The sequence below is a fragment of the Pantherophis guttatus genome, chromosome 1 (assembly GCF_059756535.1).
Source record: "Pantherophis guttatus breed Tessera chromosome 1, ASM5975653v1, whole genome shotgun sequence".
Lineage (NCBI taxonomy): Eukaryota > Metazoa > Chordata > Lepidosauria > Squamata > Colubridae > Pantherophis > Pantherophis guttatus.
In genome coordinates, this window is record NC_142063.1 from 150,882,614 (window position 1) to 150,904,904 (window position 22,291).

Consider the following 22,291-nt stretch of genomic DNA (forward strand, 5'->3'; position numbering starts at 1 on the left):
AGGGGGTGTGACAGGCAGCACTTGGCCTCCTGCACCCCCCTGGGAGCAAAAAATGGGCCTAGTAGGCCTCTCTGAAGCCTTGTGGGAGCGAAAATGGGCCGTGGGAGGCCATGCCGCCCTCATGGACCCTTGTTTTGGTCCTAGGAGGCCTTCCTGAAGCCTCCTGGGAGCTAAACGGGCCATGGGGTGCGTTGTATCCCCCCCGCCCCATTTTGGGCCTAAGAGGCCTCCCTGCACTTACCTTGGAGCCAAAATGGGATGTGTGGGGACTCCAGGAAGGGCCAGGGTGGGAAGGAGTGGGGCCAGCTAGCAATTTAACTACTGGTTCACCCGAACCGGCCCAAATCGGCTGAATCCCACCACTGCTTCTCAGTCTAAGAAGTTTTTGAATGAAAGTTTTTGAATGAAGTTTTTGAATGAAAGTTTTCAAAGAATATGACCTTTTAATTGAGGAGGCATTGAACCTGTTGGAGGTGTGAATTCAGTAGGATCCCTTGTTAGAGGATAGGCTCCCGAAGGAAGGTGCTGAAGGAATGCTGAGTCATTAAACAGCAGCACTTCCCATTAAAAAAAAAATATAAACAGCTCTTTTTGAGTTTCCTTGGATGCAAAGTATGAGCTTAGCGCTTCGTAAATATTAACAGACGTTTGTTATATTTCAAGTATTAGGGAATAGATGAAGATAGAAAAGCCGAACTTTTACGTAAGCTACAGTATATATCGAAGAGAGGGATATTTCATATTTATTTATCTAGTTAAAACTATGTCAAGTATATGACCATACATCTCTCAGTTCTGGATGGTTATCAATACATTAAAACAATTTAAAAAAACCAATATTAGTAAAGAATAAAAATAAATAAACAATGGCCATTGAAAATGATGCCTCCAAACAGTCAACATAAACATCTCAATAGGCCAACTAACCCCCTGACCCTGGAGAATATCCAGTACTTTATGAAAGGGTCAGAGCCTATCTGATATACCCCAGGCCTAATGGGACAGATAGACACAACCAAGGAGAGGCGGTCTCACAAATCACCCAGCCCCATATCATATATAAGTGACCGCCAGCACCCCAAATTCCACCCAACTGGGTGAGATCCAGTTCACAGAGCAGAGGAGAAACATGGGCGTACTGAGGTGTCCCCATAATTGTCTGCATCTTTATTTATTTTATTTATTTATATTTAAATTTATATACCGCCCTTCTCCCGAAGGACTCAGGGAGGTGAACAGTCAAAGGTAAAAAACATAGAATACAGAAATTTAAAAGCAATTTAAAATATATTAAACAATTTGGCCCAACAATTAAAATACCCCATTTAAAATTCAAATTCAAATTAAACAATTGGAGAAGTTAAGCCAGCCTGGCTTGTTGAAATAAAAAAGTCTTGAGGGCCCGGTGGAAAGTACATAAATCCGGAATCGTTCATATATCCAGGGGGAGCTCATTCCAGAGGGCAGGTGCTCCCACAGAGAAAGCTGTACCCCTGGGGGCCGCCAGTCGACATTGTTTGATCGACGGCACCCTGAGGAGCCCCTCTCTGTGGGAGCGTACTGGCCGGTGGGAGGCTCTCGGTGGCAGAAGGCGGTCTCGTAGATATCCAGGTCTTAAGCCATGGAGCGCTCTAAAGATGGTCACCAACACCTTGAATCGCACCCGGAGGACCACCGGAAGCCAGTCAGCTTGCGCAGGAGAGGTGTTATATGGGAGCGCCATGACGCTCCCATAATCACCTGTGCGGCCGCATTCTGGACCAGCCTCTGGGTGCTCTTCAAGGGGAGCCCCATGTAGAGCACATTGCAGAATAACACTATGGGGGGAACCTACTCTAGATCAGTGAAATGACATTGAAATCCTAATGGATGGAGTTTCCATGCATGAATAGATGATCCAGTTGCTGAATTTTAACTGCGCTGCTGAGAACTGACGCAGAATTCCTATTATTGGACTAAAATCATGCTTATGCAGGTAGTCCTCAAATTATGGCCACAAGTGAGCCCAACATTTCTGTCGCTAAGCGAGACAGTTGTTAAGTGAGTTTTGCCCCATTTTATGACCTTTTTTACCACAGCTGTTACATGAATCACCGCAGTTGTTAAGTTAGTAACATGGTTGTAAAGCAAATCTGGCTTCCCCATTGATTTTTCTTGTCAGAAGTTTGCGAAAGGTAATTGCACTGGGACACTGAAGCTGTCATAAATATGAGCCAGTTGCCAAGCATCTGAATTTTAATCACATGACTTTGGGGAGGCCACAGCGGTCGTAAGTGTGAAAAACAGTCATAAGTCATTTTTTTTCAATACCGTTGTAACTTCAAATGGTCACTAAATGAACGGTTGTAAATCGAGGACTACGTTTAATACAAAACACAGATTTGTGCCTGTTAGGTTTGGCGATAGTGTTCATCTCTTGGAAGAAGGTTGGGGACCAAATCTAAGGCATCCATTTGAATCCTTACCTCCTGATACTTTTATACAGCTATGACAAAAATGTGTCGTTCTTTGAATCCAGGACCAGCATGATTTCTAAGCATTACTGTTTCATTGCTTGAATCCGGAAAGATCTTCTTGGCAGAGAGAGAAAAAAAATATTTCAGAGAGAAATTGAAAATTAATTCTGAAGAGCAAGAAGGCCAGACAGTCAATATTGCATAAACCTAGCTGACAGCTGCAAAGTGTTTTGGACAAGCGTATTCAAGCTTTCTTCACAGGAAGAGACCAAAAAAAAAAAAAAAAGAATTCTGATAGACTGGAAAGCAACATCAACTGCTATGAAGTTTGTCTCATTATAAAAACGCAAGAGCGCCCAGGAAAATGGATTACTGCTAGTAAAACCAGGGAAACGCGCTTGGGTCATTGCTGAAGAATATGATCAACGTTCTCTTCAGAGACCTCTGGCTGTACATCTCTCTGAAAGATGCGATTACAAATATTGGCCCACACGAGTATGTCGTGCTCATCCATTATATTTAGTGGTTTGCTGGAAAAGGTTATCAGCTTGTTTGCAGTGCCATATAATGGCAAACAAAGGCAGACAGGTGGATGGAGAGACCCTGTGATACAGCCTGCAGAATAGCAGTCTTGTTATTAATACGTTTCATAGATGAGGGACTACAGACAGGTTTTTTTTTATTCTAATATTTTATGGGAGTTGGCTTTACTCACACCAAATTAGCATCTGTACAGTGAAGATTCTACATATACACTGATATGCAAGCTTTATTTTTTAAAAAATTAGTCCTGTTGAGTTAATCTGTATCTGAGTCCTGTACTTATATACAGGTAATCCTCGACGTACAGCCACAATTGAGCCCAACATTCCTGTTGCTAAGTGAGACAGTTGTTAAGTGAATTTTGCCCCATTTTACGACCTTTCTTGCCCCAGTTGTTAAGTAAATCACCGCAGCTGTTAAGTTAGTCACATGGTTATTAAGTGAACCTGGTTTCCCCCTTGACTTTGCTCATCAGAAGGTTGCAAAAGGGGATCACATGACCCTGGGCCACTGTAATTGTAATAAATATGAGTCAATTGCCAAGGGAGTCTGGATTTTGTCCATGGCAATGCTGCAATGGTCATATGTGTGAAAAATGGTCATAAATCACTTTATTCAGTAACGTAATTTCAAAAAGTCACTAAATGAACCTTGTAAGTCAAGGACTACCTGTAGTAATTTTTTATTTATTAAACATAGGATTGTTTCAAGGAAGGATTTTAATCTTGAAGTAATTCCTGCAGATCTGCTGCTTTATCGTTTTAAGAAGACAGTTCTTTTTTATCATCCTGTTGCCATCAGGTATGTTAGACTAAAATTCTTATCATCCCTGCTGACCATTGATTGGATTATTAGCGGCTAAAATCAAACATCCCTAGAAGGCAACAGGATTGGGAAAGTTATTCAATATAAAATGAAAAGAAATGGTGAGATTAATTCTGAAACCTGAGAATTTCAGGCTGTTTACTCACTGATGTAATTAGGACGATGAGTTATGATCCAATGCGGACTTACTTGTGAGTGAGCTTTGTGAGATGAATTTCTGAGTGAACAAGCATAGCTCTGAGTTATGACGTTTCAAAGTTCTTTTTCCTCACTATTTTTAAGAAAGATAACACAGATTCACCCTAGAATCATAGTATTAAGTATAGCTAAAGGTATTATTGATCTTTTGTGGCACATTCTTAAAGAGATGGGAGTACCAGACCATCTAATTTGTCTCTTGAGAAATCTATATGCGGGTCAAGAAGCAACAGTGAGAACTGGACACAGAACCACTGATTGGTTCAAAATTGGGAAAGGAGTTCAGCAAGGGTGTATACTGTCACCCTGCCTATTTAACTTATATGCAGAGCACATCATGAGAAAGGTGGGGCTAGATGAATCACAAGTTGGAATTAAGATTTCTGGGAGAAATATCAACAACCTCAGATATGCAGAAGATACCACTCTAATGGCAGAAAGTGAAGAGGAACTAAAGAGCCTCTTGATGTAGGTAAAGGAAGAGAGTGCAAAAGTTGGCTTGAAACTCAATATTTAAGAAAACTAAGATCATGGCATCGGGCCCTCTCAATTCCTGGCAAATAGAGGGGGAAGAAATAGAGGTAGTGACAGATTTTATTTTCCTGGGCTCCAAAATCACCGCAGATGGGGACTACAGCCAAGAAATTAAAACACACTTGCTCCTGGGGATGAAAGCTATGGCAAATCTAGACAGCATACTAAAAAGCAGAGACATCACTCTGCCAACAAAAGTGCATCAAGGCTATGGTTTTTCCAGTTGCAATGTATGGCTGTGAAAGTTGGACCATAAGGAAGGCAGAGTGCCAAAGAATTGAGGCCTTTGAACTCTGGTGCTGGAGAAGACTCCTGAGAGTCCCTTGGATTGGTGATCAAACCGGTCAGTCCTAGAGGAGATCAACTCTGACTGCTCTTTAGAAGGCCAGATCCTGAAGATGAAACTCAAATACTTTGGCCACCTAATGAGAAGGAAGGACTCACTGGAGAAGAGACTAATGCTGGGAACGATTGAGGGCAAAAGAAGCGGGGGATGAGAGAATGAGGTGGTTGGATGGAGTCACTAAAGCAGTTGGCGGGAGATTAAATGGACTCTGGGGGATGGTAGAGGACAGAAAGACCTGGAGAAATGTTGTCCATGGGGTCACAACAACAAAAGGTATTATTATGTTCAACAGGAGGTAAAAATATATTGAAAAATATAGTTTTCAAGGACTATAAATTCAGAGGATTTAGAGATATAATCTTGGGACTGATTAAATTTTATTGACAACTGGTTTTATTGGTATTTATAGAAAGCTGAGATATTGAAAATATGGTGGAACATTTTCCACCATGTTGGGAACATATTAGTGTAATATCGATCGATAAATAAAAGAATACATTATCATTATAATGAGCATATTAAGGCTAGATGTTGGAAGATAAAAATTCTTATATGTAATTGTATTATTACTGTGAGCACTGTGTGAAAAATATGTCAACCCAGTCATTACACTGTCCACAAAAAAAAAGTTGGTTGTTAAAAGAAAAACTGTAAATAAAACATATACCAAAAAAAAAAAAAAGGATTACAGTATTTAATTCAATATACTGTAGCAGGCTACGTTTAAATGTTGGCCAAAGATATAAAGATTGAAGGTTTAGCTAAAAATATATCAAATGTATGTGTCCAGGAGTGTTTTTCTCCCAGGTTATTAATATGCACCTTTTTGTCTTGAATATTATTTGCTATCAATGTATTATCTGCTTTACCTCATGGTGTTATTTATAGTTATAACGTAACAATGGAGATTATTTTGTTCACAATAAAATAAGATCATGTATAACATTACTGCAGCTCTGCAAAACATATGGCCTATGGTAGCAGCTACTGCTAAAGCAGTAGAAGTAGAAGCAGCTGTAGCTCATCTAGTTTACATACTGTGCCATCATTTCCTTCCAGTTCATAGTAAGCTACAATGTGGTTTGCAGTAAGACGCAATGTGATTTGTTTTGGCTTGCACTCAGTGCAAAGAAAAGAAAATTGTGAACCATTTGCATCTAACCACCTAAAGCAGAGAAACCATTGTTAGCTGCCACTCTATAGCAAACTAATTCCTACATACTGAAATTATAATTAGGAAAACCTCTAATTTGATACAATTTATAATTTTAACAAATGACAGCCAGAAATTCACAACACGATTTCTGATTTCCTCCTTTTCGGAGATGAATCTGCTTCAGTCAATTCTAAATATAGAGAATCAATTTTGAACAGTTCTTAACATCTATTCTTACCTGTGGGACATGCTTTGGTTTTCTGCATTCGCTTTCTGCTGGGTGCTGTTTTTGTGTGAAAATTCCTTTACAATAGCAGTTTCATTTATTACATTTATGAAAGAAGGGCCATCTAAATAATTTCACTCACCCTTCCTCCTGCTGCTATCCGTTTTATATGAATTTGATAGGTTCTGTTTGTAGCCGCTCTGATTGCTCTCTCAATGTACATTATTGCCATAACCCTAGTATGTGAAGTTATTTTTTTAAAAAAGTGCACACACTGAAAGGAGTTATTATATTTAATGCATGCCTCTGTGTGTGCATCTGTGTTTATGTATGTGTATATGTGTACACACACACACACACACACACACACACACACAAACACACACACACACACTGCCATGCCACTTAGGATACTGCCAGTCCAGTCCAGTGGTGGGTTACCCCCTGGTTTGAACTGGTTCACAAGAACCGGAAGTAAAACCGACGGTGGGCTCCGCCCACCGACCCTGATGTCATCAGGAAGCTTCTGCGCATGCGCAGAAGCGTGCACATGCGAGGGAAGCAAACGCACATGCGCGGCCTCGTTTCGAACCGGTAGTAAAGGAAAGTAGAAACCACCCCTGGTCCAGTCCAGACGTCAAGAGGTTTGTAGAGGATTCAGAAGGGGCAAGACATTTAGACACAGTCTACTTCTTCAAAGTAGCCTACACTATGGGAATATGTTAATAGCTCTCCCCAAAAAAATTTGGTTGATTGGTTGGTTCTGTTTCATTAAATCAGTGTTGATTGTTAGCAATCATATACAGTAGATAGTATTTCTTGACTGCCTGTCCCTTTACTGTTAATGGTGCATCCTAAAAGGCAGAAAATACCCATCACTTCAGTATCTTCATTGTTAATCCCAAGGCCAGTTCTTATACTTGTCATGAGTTTGCTCTTCTTTGTATTTAATTTTAGTTCCATTTTTTTCCCCACTGTGCTCCTTGACTTTTATTGCTAGAGCTTACCAGTCTTTTGCATTTCCCTTTGCATTTTCGGCTAACCCTAAACATATGGTTGATTCCAACTCTCCTTTTGGTTAGGAAGACCAGAAAACTGCTTTATTTAAACAAGGTTGTCCCATAATGAGGTTGTATGGACATTTTTTAATATTTATTAATGGGTGTTATGTTTTTCTTTGGCTTTTGTATTTTGCTGGATTCCATCCAAAGTCTTAGGATAAAAGCAGTATATAAAACATTCTAAAACTAATATTTTGGCCTCTTTATTTATTTATTTATTTTATTGGTTCGATTTATATGCCACCCTTCTCCGGAGACTCAGGGCGGCTTACAATGCATTAAGCAATAGCTTTCATACTTTTGTATTTACCTGCTTAATAGGGCTTTCGGCCCCCTTAAGCGGTGTTCTTTTTTATACAAAGTCAGCTTATTGCCCCCACAATTCGGGTCCTCATTTTACCTACCTCAAAAGGATGGAAGGCTGAGTCAACCTTGAGCCTGGTGAGATTTGAACTTGCAATAATTGCAGGCAACTGGTGCTATTTAACAGCACTTTAATCTGCTGCCTCCAGTACACATTCTGTCTTTTAAATGCTAAAAGAAAACATTCAATTGACCAAGATATTAGCATGCATGCTTGCCACTGAGGGAACTGTTGTTCCCTAAGATGAAATCAAAACATATACTCAAAAAAAGTACATGAGATCTAAACATACACACATCTAGAGTTTGGACTATTTTTAATAGACTTATGCATCTTCTTTAACCTAATCCTAACATAGTAAATAATTTTAGGAGGAAAAGTGCAAATGAACCGACTGCTTAGTTGTTACTTGTTGTTATAATATTGGATGGTGACCAGCAAGTGTTTCTCTGCCAATAAAAAAAAAATCATCCATCTGTGAAATGGGGAGGAAAGTGATATTTGGTAGTTTCCCCTTTCCATCATAACATCCCCTTCTCAAAATCTGTTGCAAAGAGTCTGCCAAGTTTCTAGAGCAGGTTTGGAGGACTTCACGGGGGTCTGCTCTGAAGAGGAAGAGTGGCTGAAAAATTAATTCTCTTACCATTTTGACAAGGAAATAAACTGTTCTTAGCTTGAATGGGTTTTTTTACATGCATCATCATTGTCATCCTTCAGTCTCAAGAGACTATGGTATCGTGCTCCGGAAAGAGGTCCTAAAACAGCATCTAGTGTGACTAAAAAGGCCAATTCAAGAGTGGCAATCCCTTCCACACTGAGGGCAGATGCATTCTGTTCCCTGCCTGCCCCCCAGATTTTGCTGGTTCCGGGACTGCCTCTTTGCCTCAGCCTGTCGAACAAGTGTCTCTTTGAATTGGAGAAGGCCATGCTGCATCTTTAGCTTCCAAGCTGAACGATCGGAGGTCAAGGTTTCCCAGTTGTTAATGTCCATTCCCAGGGCCTTTAGGTCCCTCTTGCAGATCTCCTTATATCGCAGCTGTGGTCTCCCTCTGAGGCACTTTCCCTGCACTAATTCTCCATACAGGAGATCTTTCGGAATCCAACCATCAGCCATTCTCACGACATGCCCCAGCCAGTGTAGACTTCGCTGTTTCAATAGTGTATACATGCTAGAAATTCCAGCACGTTCCAAGACTGCGCTATTTGGAACTTTGTCCTGCCAGGTGATGCCAAGAATTCGTCGGAGACAGCGCATATGAAAGGTATTCAACTTTCTCTCCTGCGTGCATAAAGGGTCCAAGACTTACTGCAGTACTTACAAGTATGCACTTATATGCATACTTGTAAGTAAATGTGCCCAACTGCTTCATAGCACTGCAAAATCCTTCTCTTGTGCAACTCAAGGAAGGCCTATCTAGGCAAATCCCAGCAGGAGCTTAGAGCAGTGCCCCCCCCAACCTTTTTGGCACCAGGGACCAGTAGTGGATTTCTACCGGTTCGCCCCGGTTCAAACGAACCAGTAGTGGCGGCGGCTGAAGGCTCCGCCCACCCGCCCAGACGTCATCACAGAAGCTCTGCACATGTGCAGAAGCACCGTGAATGAGCGAAGCAAGAGCGCACACACACGCTCCAAACCGGTAGCAAAGGTAAGTGGAACCCACTACTGCCAGGGACCAATTCTGTGGAGAGAGGTTTTTCCACAGACTGGAGGTGTTGTGATTTCATGTGCTGCCTGCATCCCATGGATGTTTGTGCGGCCTGGTTTCTGGCATGCCATGGCCCAGTGCCGGTCCACAGACCGGGGGTTGGGGAACCCTGCCTTAGAGGGAGAGACTCTTATTACATCCTCCAAGAATCATAGAGCTGGAAAAGACAAGGAGGTGATCAAACCTAACATTTTGCTGGGTGCAGAAAGGAAAGAATGCCACCCAGTATTACTGACAGATAGCCATCCAGCTGCCGCTAAATTTGCACCAGTTATGTGCCACTTTTCTGAATGCATTCTGTCATGGCATATATTTAAACCAAGAATTGGGCAGGTAAATTTATTTTGATTGTCAGAGGGCACATAAAGTGAGACATTGAAGTTACGTGTTAGAAGTATTTGCAGAGCAATGGTTATTTGCAATTTGGGGAAGAACAATATAGCTTTTGTGCAGTGGTGGGACCCACATTTTTCTCACAGAAAATTCTGGGTTTATCTCTATACAGTAGTCCTCAACTTACAACAGTTCATTTAGTGACCGTTCGAAGTTACAACAGCACTGAAAAAAGTTACGTATGATCCTTTTTCACACCCATGACCATTACAGCATCCCCATGGTCATGTGATCAAAATTCAGACACTTGGCTCATATTTATGATGATTGTAGTGTGCTGAGATCATGTGATGACTATTTGTAAACTTCAGATAAGCAAAGTCAATGGGGAAGCCAGATTCACTTAACAACCATGTTATTATCTTATTAACTGCAGTGATTCACTTAACAACTATGGCATGAAAAGTCATAAAATGGGTCAAAACTCACTTAACAAATGCCTCAGAGCAACAGAAATGTTGGGCTCAATTCTGGTCATAAATTGAGGACTACCTGTAGAGGACCAGGAAAGGATCTAAACTCCATAAAAACTCTTGCTCCTCCAGTTATAGAAAATTTTGATTTAGAAGGAGTTTTTTGTATGTTATATTAGAGGCAGTGGTGGGATTCAACCAGTTCGCACCACTTTGGCTGAACCGGTTGTTAAATTGCTGGCTAGCCCCACCCCTCCCTGCCCCACCCATTCCAGGAGTCCCCACGTGCCCTGTTTTTGCTCCCAGGGGCTGCACAGAGGCCTACTAGGGACACGGGGGGGGGCGTGCAGGGTGGGCCCCCTGCAGTCCGTTTTTGCTCCCAGGGGGGTGCAGGAGGCCGAGTGCTGCCTATCACACCCCTTGGCCACGCCCACCCAGCCAGTCATTAGGGCAGAGAACCGGTTGTTAAATTATTTGAATCCCACCACTGATTAGAGGGCTCCACAGATCATTCTTTCCTAGCCCAGCACTCTACAGACTTGGTGGAATGAAGATAAAAGAAGCAGCAGCTAGTAGTCAGAAGCCCATTTGAGCCTAATTAAAAATAGGCTAAAATACAACCCAGCCTACTCTTGGAATATTTGCTGGAGAGAAGCTTAATCACTTCAGTGCAGTTGCAAAAACAATGAAGGGGCAGGTGAAACCAAGTGACAGGCAGCTGGCAGAACAGCTGAATTGGTAGTTACACCAGGCAATATGCCCTGGTTTGATGGGAGTGAAGAGCGCAGTGCTATTTGCTCAGTCCCAGAAAGAAATCGGACTCAGGAGGACTGGGCTAAATTCTGACCGTGGAATGACTACAGTTTTTCCTTCCTTCTTTGCAAACAGCCTTTTTCGCTAACTGCTCTGTTGTCTTCCCTTCCTCTTTGCACAGCCTGTATATTTCCCAAATCTTGCTTCTAACCAAACTGATGATGCCACCTGCAATGCAGGCTGTTCAAAATAGGTCTGTACACTGTTTAAAGGCTCGGATTCGTAGTTTTAGGGAGCACCTGGAGCCAGGAGTGAAAGGAATTTTCGTAATGCATTAAAAACCCTGCAGAATTCAGGGAGCCGTAACGCTCAATTTGTATCAATGGCAAAGCTTTGCATACTGCTGCGATTCATATTATGAATCAAGCAACTATAAAATTGTGTTGTATCATTGGAAATGGGCCTGGCATTGCCCCTTCTGGCAACACTACTTCATAGGACTTACAGACTAAAACTGTGCAGATAATCCACACACTTTGTTCACACATTGGCTGTGCTTTCCGGATATACAAGCTCATAATTAACTCAGCTCTCGTTTGCCGGTTGTCTCATTTTGCACAGTGTAGCAAATCACAAACTAACTCAGTTGGGCACAAATTATTGCTTTATCCTAGTATGTTATGCAAACCTACTGACAGTTTGCAAACCACACAAAGGCCTAGAGCAGTGTGTTGAACCCAGCCACTTGCAAATGTAATCAACAGATTGTACACAGAACTTTTGACTCACCCTAAACATCAGAAAGTTTATATTTTTCTAAGTATTCTGTTTACATTTGGCCAGGAGATAGGAGTCTAGCAATTAAATCAATAATGCATTAAAACCCAGGTCACTATTTGCAATGTTCCCTGGTATATATCATATACTACACTAATAATAAAAGAAAAATTTCAGGTGCTCTGTAATAATGACACTACCATCTTTATCATCTCCTAGCTTCTGCCCCCATACGTATTTTACCCTTTCAATCATATGGTTAATTACAACCTAGTAGCTTGTGTATTTGCTGTATTTTCTGGCTGTATATATGCCTCTGAAGAATCATTTCCAAGGAAAATAAAATAAGATGATTTAAGATTTTATTAAAATTTACTACCTTCTAGTTGAAAAATGGGAAATTATTTTTGTTTGTTTGCAGAAGACGACAAGTCAGAGTCAAACCATGATGTCTAGCAGTAGGACAGAAACCAGCATAAACGAAGCAACCTCAAAAGGAGTGCAGCTGGAAGCGTTTCAGTCAGAAAAGGTAACTTTAGCATTTAATAAATGTTATGTCATTTGGCCGAACGCGCAATTTATGCCATGATGTTCGTGCTTGTACATAGATCAGCCCTTCTGGCTTGACAGCAAACCACTTTAACTCTTTTCTGCATTTTTAAACTATTCTTTTTCTGTTTGATTGAAAATAATTTGTGTTTCTTTTTTCTTTTTTTTTCACCGAAAGAAAAAAAAAATGGGTGAAATTGTATACAGAGGGGAAGGGTTCTCCCAGTTCCTTTCAGGAGGAGTAGAAGTGACTGTCCTGCAATTCACTATACAATCATTTCTCAAGGAGGTTAGAGAAGCTGTCTTCACAGTTTCAATAAAGCCTAAGGAAGACACCATGAGAAAACCTCTCCCATAAGGACTTTTTAGGCAACAAAGTGAGCAGCCAGAGAGTTTGTAGAGGAATGTCTGTGGAGATTCTCAGTCATCCAGGTCATGGTTGTCCCAAAGATGCTTTTTTCAAGAGGCAACTGTGCTTTCTGGGGTTTTTTTCTTTTGAAGATGTTTCGTTTCTCATTCAAGAAGCTTCTTTTGACTGGATGGTAGGGAATTGAAGGATTCATATTCCTTGCAGACAGCTGGTCATTTGCATCCTTTTAGAGGGTTGTTGAGGCGACTTGGAGGTTTATCTGTGTCCTCAGGGTCACCTGAGTAGTGAAAAAGGGAGTGGAGCCTTCTTGGCTGCAGGATTATTATTTTTTTCATAGAGGAGCATAAAGGAAAGAAGGGAAGGGAAAGGAAGGGAAGGGAAGGGAAGGGAAGGGAAGGGAAGGGGAAGGAAGGAAGGAAGGAAGGAAGGAAGGAAGGAAGGAAGGAAGGAAGGAAGGAAGGAAGGAAGGAAGGAAGGAAGGAAGGAAGGAATCATCCATTGCCATTACACAACAACAAAGTAGAGTCAAAAATACCATGAAAGAAATTTTAATACCCCATGGCAATATTATAAGAAAACATAGGGGCTATTTTTGTTAGAAAACAGCACTTTTCAGAAATGCAGGAACAATTACACAATAATGTTTAACAAAACTCTTCTTTTTCCCCTCTCCCCTTTCTAACAATACTTGTTTTCTTCATTGACCTGAATTCTTTTTTGCCCATCCCCTTAGGCTCTCACCCTTATAAACTGAAGTCAACCTTATAAATATAAAATGGCAGCTGTAGTGATAATCCCTTTATTACAGTACCAGTGAACAAAAACAACAACAACAAAAAAAAACCCCAAACCACTGGTCCAGAATCTGGACCCAAATGTAAATGAAAGTATCCTTCTAGTAGAAACTTGCCGTTTACAATAAATTGTACTATAGTAGTAGTACATTAATGGCAGCTGCTGCTGCAGCAATACATTTGCAGTATTGCATTTATGAGCTGCCCAAGACAAGCAATCCAAGCGGAGCTCAGTGACTGATCCCTGCAATCACAATCACACTAGTTAAGGAGTCACAAGTCCACACAGGGCACACTGAGATTTATTCTAAGGAAACAAGTACTGTACAGAACCTTTTAACAATCTCACACTGACCGCTCTTCTTGAAGCATTATTTTGTGCTTTGTGCAATTTCCGACATGGCCTCTATATGCTTTCATAAACAATTATTCAAATTCTTGCTTCTGTTCACAATAGAAAGCTATAAATCTATTTTTGTTGCACTGTGCTGAGTTCTCCGAAATGAATTTCTCTCCCCCCCACCATTTTCCAGACATTTTCTTTCTCTCTCATTTCCACCTACTCAAACCCCCTTTCTGAACCTTCCCTCATTTTCCATGGAGACATAAAATGATCAAAGGCACAAACACATTCTGAATTTCAGGTTTTAACAGATCTTCTTTCTTTTTTCATCTCTAGAGGATAGCGAGCGCTGCCTCTAAAAATCAAGGCAAAAATCAAGGTTTTATTGTATTTGACTGGACCTAGGCTTTCACTTAAAAAGCAGTAGATTGCTGGAAAGACAATAGATTGTTCTTCCTAATTCAAAGGGGCATAATTAAATTTGAGGCAGGGGGTGAAAAATTAAAAGTGCAAATTTTCTTAATAGGGATCAAAGGAACATATATGAGAATTGATGGCTAGCCTGGGAGACAGGAGTGGAAATCTAAGGATACCAGCTTTTGCTATAACCTCAGAGGTTTTTAATATAGGTATTTTGTTGCATTGTTTTAATTCTGTCTTTAAATATTGTTAGCCACCCAGGGTCATGTGACTGAGATGGCTGGCCATATAAATGTCATATATAAATATTATAATTATTATTTTTTTTGCTTTTTTGTTTGTGGAAATTGAGAGTATTCCCAGTTTTGATATGCAACATTAACAATGGTCTACATCTCAGGACTGCTACCATGTTTCCCCGAAAATAAGACCTTGTCTTATATTTTTTGGAACCCTGAAATAAGCGTTTGGCCTTATTGCCATGTACTCAAAAGCCCAATTGGGCTTATTATCAGGGGATGTCTTATTTTTTGGGGGAAAGGGTATAATCTCACAGCAGAGCTCAGTCCAACTCAATCCAACTCACCTCACAAGGTTGTTGTAGTGGGGAAAATAGGAGAAGGAAGTGTATTGGACATGTTTGCTGCTTTGAGTTATTTGTAAATAGGTAGGTAGGTAGGTAGGTAGGTAGGTAGGTAGGTAGGTAGGTAGATAGATAGATAGATAGATAGATAGATAGATAGATAGATAGATAGATAGATAGATAGATAGATAGATAGATAACTACAGGAAGGGAGTTAAAGGAGCCAAGATGGTGATTACAATCATGTAGACAAAACATTCATGTGACCCTATTTTTAAAAAGTCAGGGTGTTGATTACATAGCTGTGGTTGTCACCTCAACTTTTTTGGACTCCTTTGCGGTACAAAATTGTCCTTTGGCTCGATTCGTTTAAAACAGAATTCTTCCTACTCACAGCCCCTGAAGCCTGAAGTGTAACCCTTTCAAAGGTTTTCACTTGGCATTTTTAACAGAAGGGGGAAACATTAATTACACACAAAGTAATTAAGTACAGCTACTACAAAGTTCTGTATATATGTAAATGTCAGTGAAAACAAAGCTAATGGAGTCTTTATCCTGGCTTTTTAAATTTCTTTACCCTACTTTATCAGCACTTTGGAACAAAATCTTTAGTATACTGCTCAAAGGCCAGGTGAAGACATCTGAATGAAAATGTTGGGTCTCTCCATTACTGGCATGCCAGTCAGATTAATGTTAATGTTAATTCTCTCAGTGCAGCTATGAAATTGTCTGGTATAATTGGATCACCAAGGTAGCAAGAACTCATGTTCAAAATATGAAGGAAGTTTTGTGGAGAGGTGCTTAATGCCTCCACAAATCCTAGTTCTGGCCCTCATTATTGAGGGCCAGAACTTTATTGAAGGATGAGGCTGCTGCCGGGGCTCTTGACCGGGTCATTCCTTTGTGGCCTCTGACACGTTGCAGATCCCGGGTGGCGCCTTGGTTTGCCGAGGAGCTCCGGGGCATGAAGCGACGTAGGCGAGGCCTAGAGAGCCATTGGAGACCCAGTCGTTCCGAATCTGACTGGTCCCGGTTAAGGGCGGCCACACGGGCCTACCTGGTGGAGTTGGCAACGGCAAAGCGTCGCTACTTTGCCAATGTCATCGCGTCTGCAGAGAATCGCCCGGCTGCCCTGTTCAGGGTGTCCTGCTCCCTCCTGACTCAGAGGGTGAGGGAAGACCCTCTGCGGGGGCGAGCCAAGGAGTATAGCCAGCACCTGTTGGACAAGGTCGCTCGGATTCGGGACAGCTTGGACTTTGACTGGACAGAATCAGATGGTGAGGAGGCAGCTGTGCTTTGGGAAGAGTTCGATTCTGTTACCCCAGAGGAATTGAACAGGATCATGCGGAGGCTGAGTGCAGCCACTTGTGTGCTGGACCCGTGCCCCTCCTGGTTGGTTTATTCAGCCCGGGAGAGGACACGCAGCTGGATCCAGGCGGTGATAACGGCTTCCTTGAGGGAGGGAAGCTTTCCGACCGCCTTGAAGGAGGCGGTGGTGAGGCCCCTCCTCAAGAAGCCGGCCTTGGATCCAGCTGTTTTGAGTCATTTTCGTCTGATCTCCAATCTCCGCTTTCTAGTGAAGGTTGTTGAGAGTGTAGTGGCGCGTCAGCTCCTGCTGGCCCTGGATGAAGCGAATTACCTCTACCCGAACCAATCGGGTTTCAGGCCCGGGTACAGCACAGAGACGGCATTGGTCGCACTGGTGGATGATCTCTGGAGGGCTCGGGACAGAGGTTATTCCTCTGTTCTGGTTCTATTAGATCTTTCGGTGGCTTTTGATACCGTCAACCATGGTATCCTGCTGCGTCGCCTTGAGGGGTTGGGAGTGGGAGACACTGTTTTATGGTGGTTCTCCTCCTACCTCTCGGGTCGAACACAAGCGGTGTTGGCAGGGGGGCAGAGATTGACCTGGAGGCCCCTCACTTGTGGGGTGCCCCAGGGGTCAGTTCGCTCGCCCCTTCTGTTCAACATCTATATGAAACCGCTGGGAGAGATCATCCATGGTTTCGGGGTGAGGTACCATCAATATGCTGATGACACTCAGCTCTTTATATCCACCCCGAACCAGCCCAGTGATGCCCTCAACGTGATGACCCGGTGCCTGGAAGCGGTACGGGTCTGGATGGGAAGGAACAGACTTTGACTCAACCCAGCCAAGACCAAGTGGCTGTGGGTACCGGCATCTCGGTCCATGGGAGAGGTTCCATCGCTGGCTATAGGGGGGTGAAGTTTTAACCCCTGTAGACAGGGCACGCAACTTGGGTGTCCTCCTGGACTCATGGTTGAGTTTAGAAGATCATATAATGACCGCGACCAGGGGGGCATACGCCCAGATTCGTCTGGTGCTCCAGTTGCGCCCCTACCTGGACCGGGATGCCCTACGCACAGTTACCCATGCGCTAGTCACCTCCCGTATTGACTACTGTAACACTCTCTACATGGGGATGCCCTTGAGGATCACTCGGAGGCTTCAGCTGGTGCAAAATGCGGCCGCGCGGGTTGTGATGGGAGAATCCCGATACTTCCATGTAACACCTCTCCTGCGCAACCTGTATTGGTTATCGGTTGCGGTATCTGGGTGAGATTCAAGGTGCTGCTAATGACCTATAAAGCCCTTCATGGTTTAGGCCCAGGATATTTGGTGGACCACCTGCAGCCAGCAGCAACATCCCATCGCCCGGTTTGCACCCATAGGGAGGGCTGCTCAGGGTGCCGTCAGCAAGACAATGTCAGCTGGCGGCCCCCAGGGGTAGAGCCTTCTCTGTGGGCGCGCCCACCCTCTGGAATCAACTTCCCTTGGGGCTTCGGCTGGCCCCTGACCATCGCACCTTTCGCCGCGAATTAAAAACTTGGTTATTCGAGTCCCCCGGCCTGGACTGATGGGGTTTTTTACGGGCTTTTAATTGTATCAGATTTAATTAGGCATTTTAACTTGCATTATGGATTGTGGTTTTATTGTTGTGAGCCGCCCTGAGTCCATTGGAGATAGGGCAGCATATAAGCCTAATCAAATTTTTTTAAAAAAATAAATAAAATTATTATTATTATAATAATAACTTTATTGTCATTGTATGTGTATACACAGTATACCCATACAACGAAATTCATTTAACACCCAAAGGCCAGGTCCAACACACCTTGTAGTATCCTAACCCCAGGAAGAAGAGGGGGAAAAATAGTTCACCGGGCCAATCCATTGAGCATTACTGAATCCATCTGTGTCAAGAGGGTTTGGGTGGTGGTGGTTTTTTTTAAAAAAACAATTATGGAATGTATTTTCAAAATAGGTATACGCACTTAAATTGAAAGGATTAGGATTTATGAATTTGTGGCAGCGCTGACATTTGACCTACTCATGTCTGACTGTAGAAAACTCTTGATGGGAGATGAGATCTTATTATCCACATCATAAAGCATGCATATACTTGTACAACCCCGAGTCTCACAAAATGAGGAAGACAAAGAGTTCATTTTTCTTGACCCTGGTATATTTCTTTGGCCCAGGTTTCCCATCATGGGCAAGCTTCCATGGAGGCCAAGAAAACATCTACCATCACTCAAAATATTGATAGAACAGGTAAGATCTAAGTGATATTGGATACAAATATTGTTGACGATTAAAAGAATCTGTAAACAGCTCCCCTAACAAACATTCTATTCATATTATGCTGGTTAGAAAATAGACCCAAAGTTACACACTGGAAATTTCATTAAATCACATCCTCTGAAGTCAGGACAGGTCATGCCATGAAGATTGAATAAATGACATTTATATTTATGTTCGTCCATTTATTAGCCTTGTTCTGTTCGACAATGCATATATCCTACTGATGTGAAAAGCAATATGTGTAAAGTTACCAATTATAACTTAAGTGTGTTATGCATACCTGCTGTCTGCTTTGCAATAATATGGTTTTCAGCAATTTCCATAAGGGATACAGGAAATTAAATGGAGGTGGAAGTAAAACACTAAACAGGGAGTTAAGACACAGCTTGAGATTAAGATAACCGTTAGACGAATAAAGACATCAGTATAATTCACCTTGGCTCAGAACAAAATTCTAAGCCAGGATTTTACTATTTGTTAGACAAGGACTGTGAACCGATTTCCACAGAATGCTAAGCCATAATGGGTCAGTTCACACTTCATTGCTAAGCTCAAAAACAAGCAAAGCACACGGCTTACCATTCTGTGTGAATCCGTTTTAAGCATATTGTTTTGCTAGACAATCTTCAAAGGAAACACAATAACTTTCACCAGTTGAAGCAAATCCTTTTTTTGTTTTGCTTTGCTTTCACTATAGCCATTTTTGTATCAGATATGTGCACTGAAGAACCGAGCAGCATTTAATGATAACCGATACTGTTATCACAATGTTAAACGGAAGTTCTATAATATGCAGGTGCCATGGCATCACTCAGAAATCCCAAATTCTCCTTGCATGTAGATAAATATTACGGCAGAAAATGCTGGAGGTTGGTCCACAACATCTGAAGGAAGTCTTCCCTGCCTATTATATTACATACAAATGTTAAGAATGACAAGACTAGACTTACCTTAAAGGCCCACCAAACTCACTCCTCATCCTTATAGGAAGACAATTCCTTCAACCGTGCTTTTGTAGATTAATGTACATGATCATTAGAGCCAAGATTTGAGCTTCCTTTGCAGGAAGTTTGGTATTAGTCTAAGACCTTTAGTTATGTTTTGGTATTGCAGTGGATTGAATAAATATATTTCAATCGAGCATGTTGCAGAATTCTGCAGAGTCTTTAAAGCATCTCTCTCTCTCTCTCTCCTTCTTCTCTCTCTTCTCTCTCTTCTTCTTCTCCTCCTCCTCCTTCTCTCTCTCTCTCCTTCTTGTCTCTCTTCTCTCTCTTCTTCTTCTCCTCCTCTCTCTCTCCTTCTTCTCTCTCTTCTCTCTCTTCTTCTTCTTCTCCTCCTCCTTCTCTCTTTCTTCCCCCCCTCTCTCTCTCTCAAGATGGAGACTTTTGAGCTGTGCTTTTTTTTCACACTGCATGATGAATTACTTTTTAAACAGTAGCATATTGATCTATCATAGAACACAAGTAGAGGCCTGAGAATCCAAAGGATAGGATGGAAAGCCTAACTTCAGAAGGACACAAGGTATCCTCAAAGTAAACCTAATTCAATTGACTACTTTAAAACCCTCTTGGTTTTCTTGTCATGTCCTAGGAGTCGATGTTTCTGTGAAAGAGGAGATTCCAAAGATCTCTACACAATGTTTGAAACAGCACTTTGAGAAAACAACCCAAGGAAAGACATTTCATTCTGGACGAGAAAATGGAACAGCTCCAAAGCAGATCAAGGTCAGAGATAAGTGTGTGTGTGTGTGTGTGTGTGTGTGTGTATTGCAGATGTATATTTATGTATGTATATAGCATGTATATATGTCTATAAAGGGACATGGTGGCTCAGTGGCTAAGATGCTGAGTTTGTCAATCGAAAGGTCAGTAGTTCAGCTGTTCGAATCCCTAGTGCCGCATAACGGGGTGAGCTCCCGTTAGTTGTCCCACCTTCTGCCAACCTAGCAGCTCAAAAGCACATAAAAAAATGCAAATGCGCCTTTGGGGTTTAGTCATGCCCACGGGAGTGCTGGCTGTTCGGCTTTGAAACAGAGATGAGCACCGCCTCCTAGAGTCGGGAACGACTAGCACATATGTGCCAAGGGAATCTTTACCTTTACCTTATATGTCTGTTATGTATGTGTTGGGTAGATATACACTTTCTCTTGAGAGCAGGACCAGAATTTCATTTTTAATTTGGGACAGTGTACTCACACAAAAAAAGACAATAAAAATGTTACCTTAGATGGGACAAGAGGTATTTAGCAGATAATGAATTGTTGCCACTCTGATCCTGAAGCAAAACTGTATTTTTGAGTAGCAGTAGTGGTAAATTTAGGATAAAATATATTTATATAATAGTTAGAATGCAGGTTTTGGCAAACAAATGAATCTTGTCTAACGAAGAGCACCCTGAGTCAAATAACGCTATTATTTAACTTCTTGCAAGCCAGACAGAGGCTGGCAACTATTTTTCTTGCCAAGACTTTACTTTAAAAGTGGACCTTCCACAATGTTGCCTGAACTTTCAGAATCTCTCACCAACAGCTATGTTTCTTGGGGTTGTAGGAAGTTGAAGTTTGACAATTCAGGTAGCCTTCAACTTATAACTACAATTGGGGCCATTGCTAACCAAGATGGTTGTTAAGTGATCGTGCCCAATTTTACAATCTTTTTTGCCACTGTTGTTAACCAAATCAGTGTAGTTGTTAAGTTAATTACAAAATCATTGAGTGACTCTTGACTCTCTCCAACAACTTTGCTTGTTGGAAGCCATGGCGATCACATGACCTCAGGATGATACAATCATTGTTAATACATGCCAGTTGCCAAGTGCCTGAATTTTTAGTCCTTGAACCTGGGGATATCATGACAGTTTAAGTGTGAAGACCAAACATAAGCCAATTTTTCCAGGGCTGTTGTAATTTTGAATGGCCACAAAACAGATGATTGTAAGTTGAAGATTACCTGTGTCTGAAATATTACATGTTGACTGTTCTTGTCTCAGTACAACATAGTAGTGAAACCTGATGTAAGCTTACTTTTGATTTCTGAGATTCCAAGAATGCTCGGAGTTTAGACAAACCATGACAGAGTTTGAACTGTTCCATGACATCCTTTGAATTGTTCATCCACTCTTACGTCATTATGAGCCATGGTGGCGCAGTGATTAGAGTGCAGTACTGCAGGCTACTTCTGCTGACTGCCGACTGCCTGCAATTTGCATTCAAATCTCACCAGACTCAAGGCTGACTCAGCCTTCCATCCTTCCGAGGTGGGTAAAATGAGTACCCAGATTGTTGGGGGCAATATGCTGACTCTGTAAACTGCTTAGAGAGGGCTGTAAGGCACTGTGAAGCGGTATATAAGTCTTAAGTGCTATTGCTATTGCTATTGCCAATACTGGGGTCCTTGAGCACAATCTTTGGATCCAATGGGCTAGTACATTCTCTCACTGTCTTAAGCATAGACTTCAATCAACTGCAATCTATAAGTAGACTATAGCTGTTTAAAATAATTTTTCTATTTGCTAAAATCTTTTCCTTGCTAGTTTACTTTGTATCCTGTTACTTTCCAGTTCTTATAAAAAAAAAAAGGGTAAGACCATGACTGCTGCATTTCTTACTATGAGATAAAAGCAGAGAATAATACTATCTAAAACTGGTATCTGCTCATTCCAGTATAGATTTCTCAAACTGCTATAGTTTCACGTGAGTCAGATCATGCATGGACCACAGAGTATGTGAAATCAACTTGATCCCCCATATTGAAGGGTATTTTGCAAAAGCTGTCTCTGAATTCTTGTTGATTAGCTCTTTAAAGCATTGGGTCAACTGTATAGTAGAAATCTAAAAGTATTCCTCTGAAAATAAATTTAAAGGTATATTATTTTC

The 22,291-nt window shown here is 41.7% G+C and overlaps 1 protein-coding gene across 2 annotated transcripts in view; it reads left to right on the forward strand.

Moving 5' to 3' along the window:
- XIRP2 (xin actin binding repeat containing 2) overlaps positions 1-22,291 on the forward strand; it is a 219,710-nt gene that overhangs the window by 177,742 nt on the left and 19,677 nt on the right. For both annotated transcript variants that reach the window (XM_034426762.3, XM_087882008.1), the window contains 3 exons: positions 12,173-12,280; positions 18,315-18,387; positions 20,008-20,141. In XM_034426762.3, the coding sequence (XP_034282653.2) occupies positions 12,173-12,280; positions 18,315-18,387; positions 20,008-20,141 (315 nt within the window). The remainder of the gene's footprint in view (positions 1-12,172; positions 12,281-18,314; positions 18,388-20,007; positions 20,142-22,291) is intronic.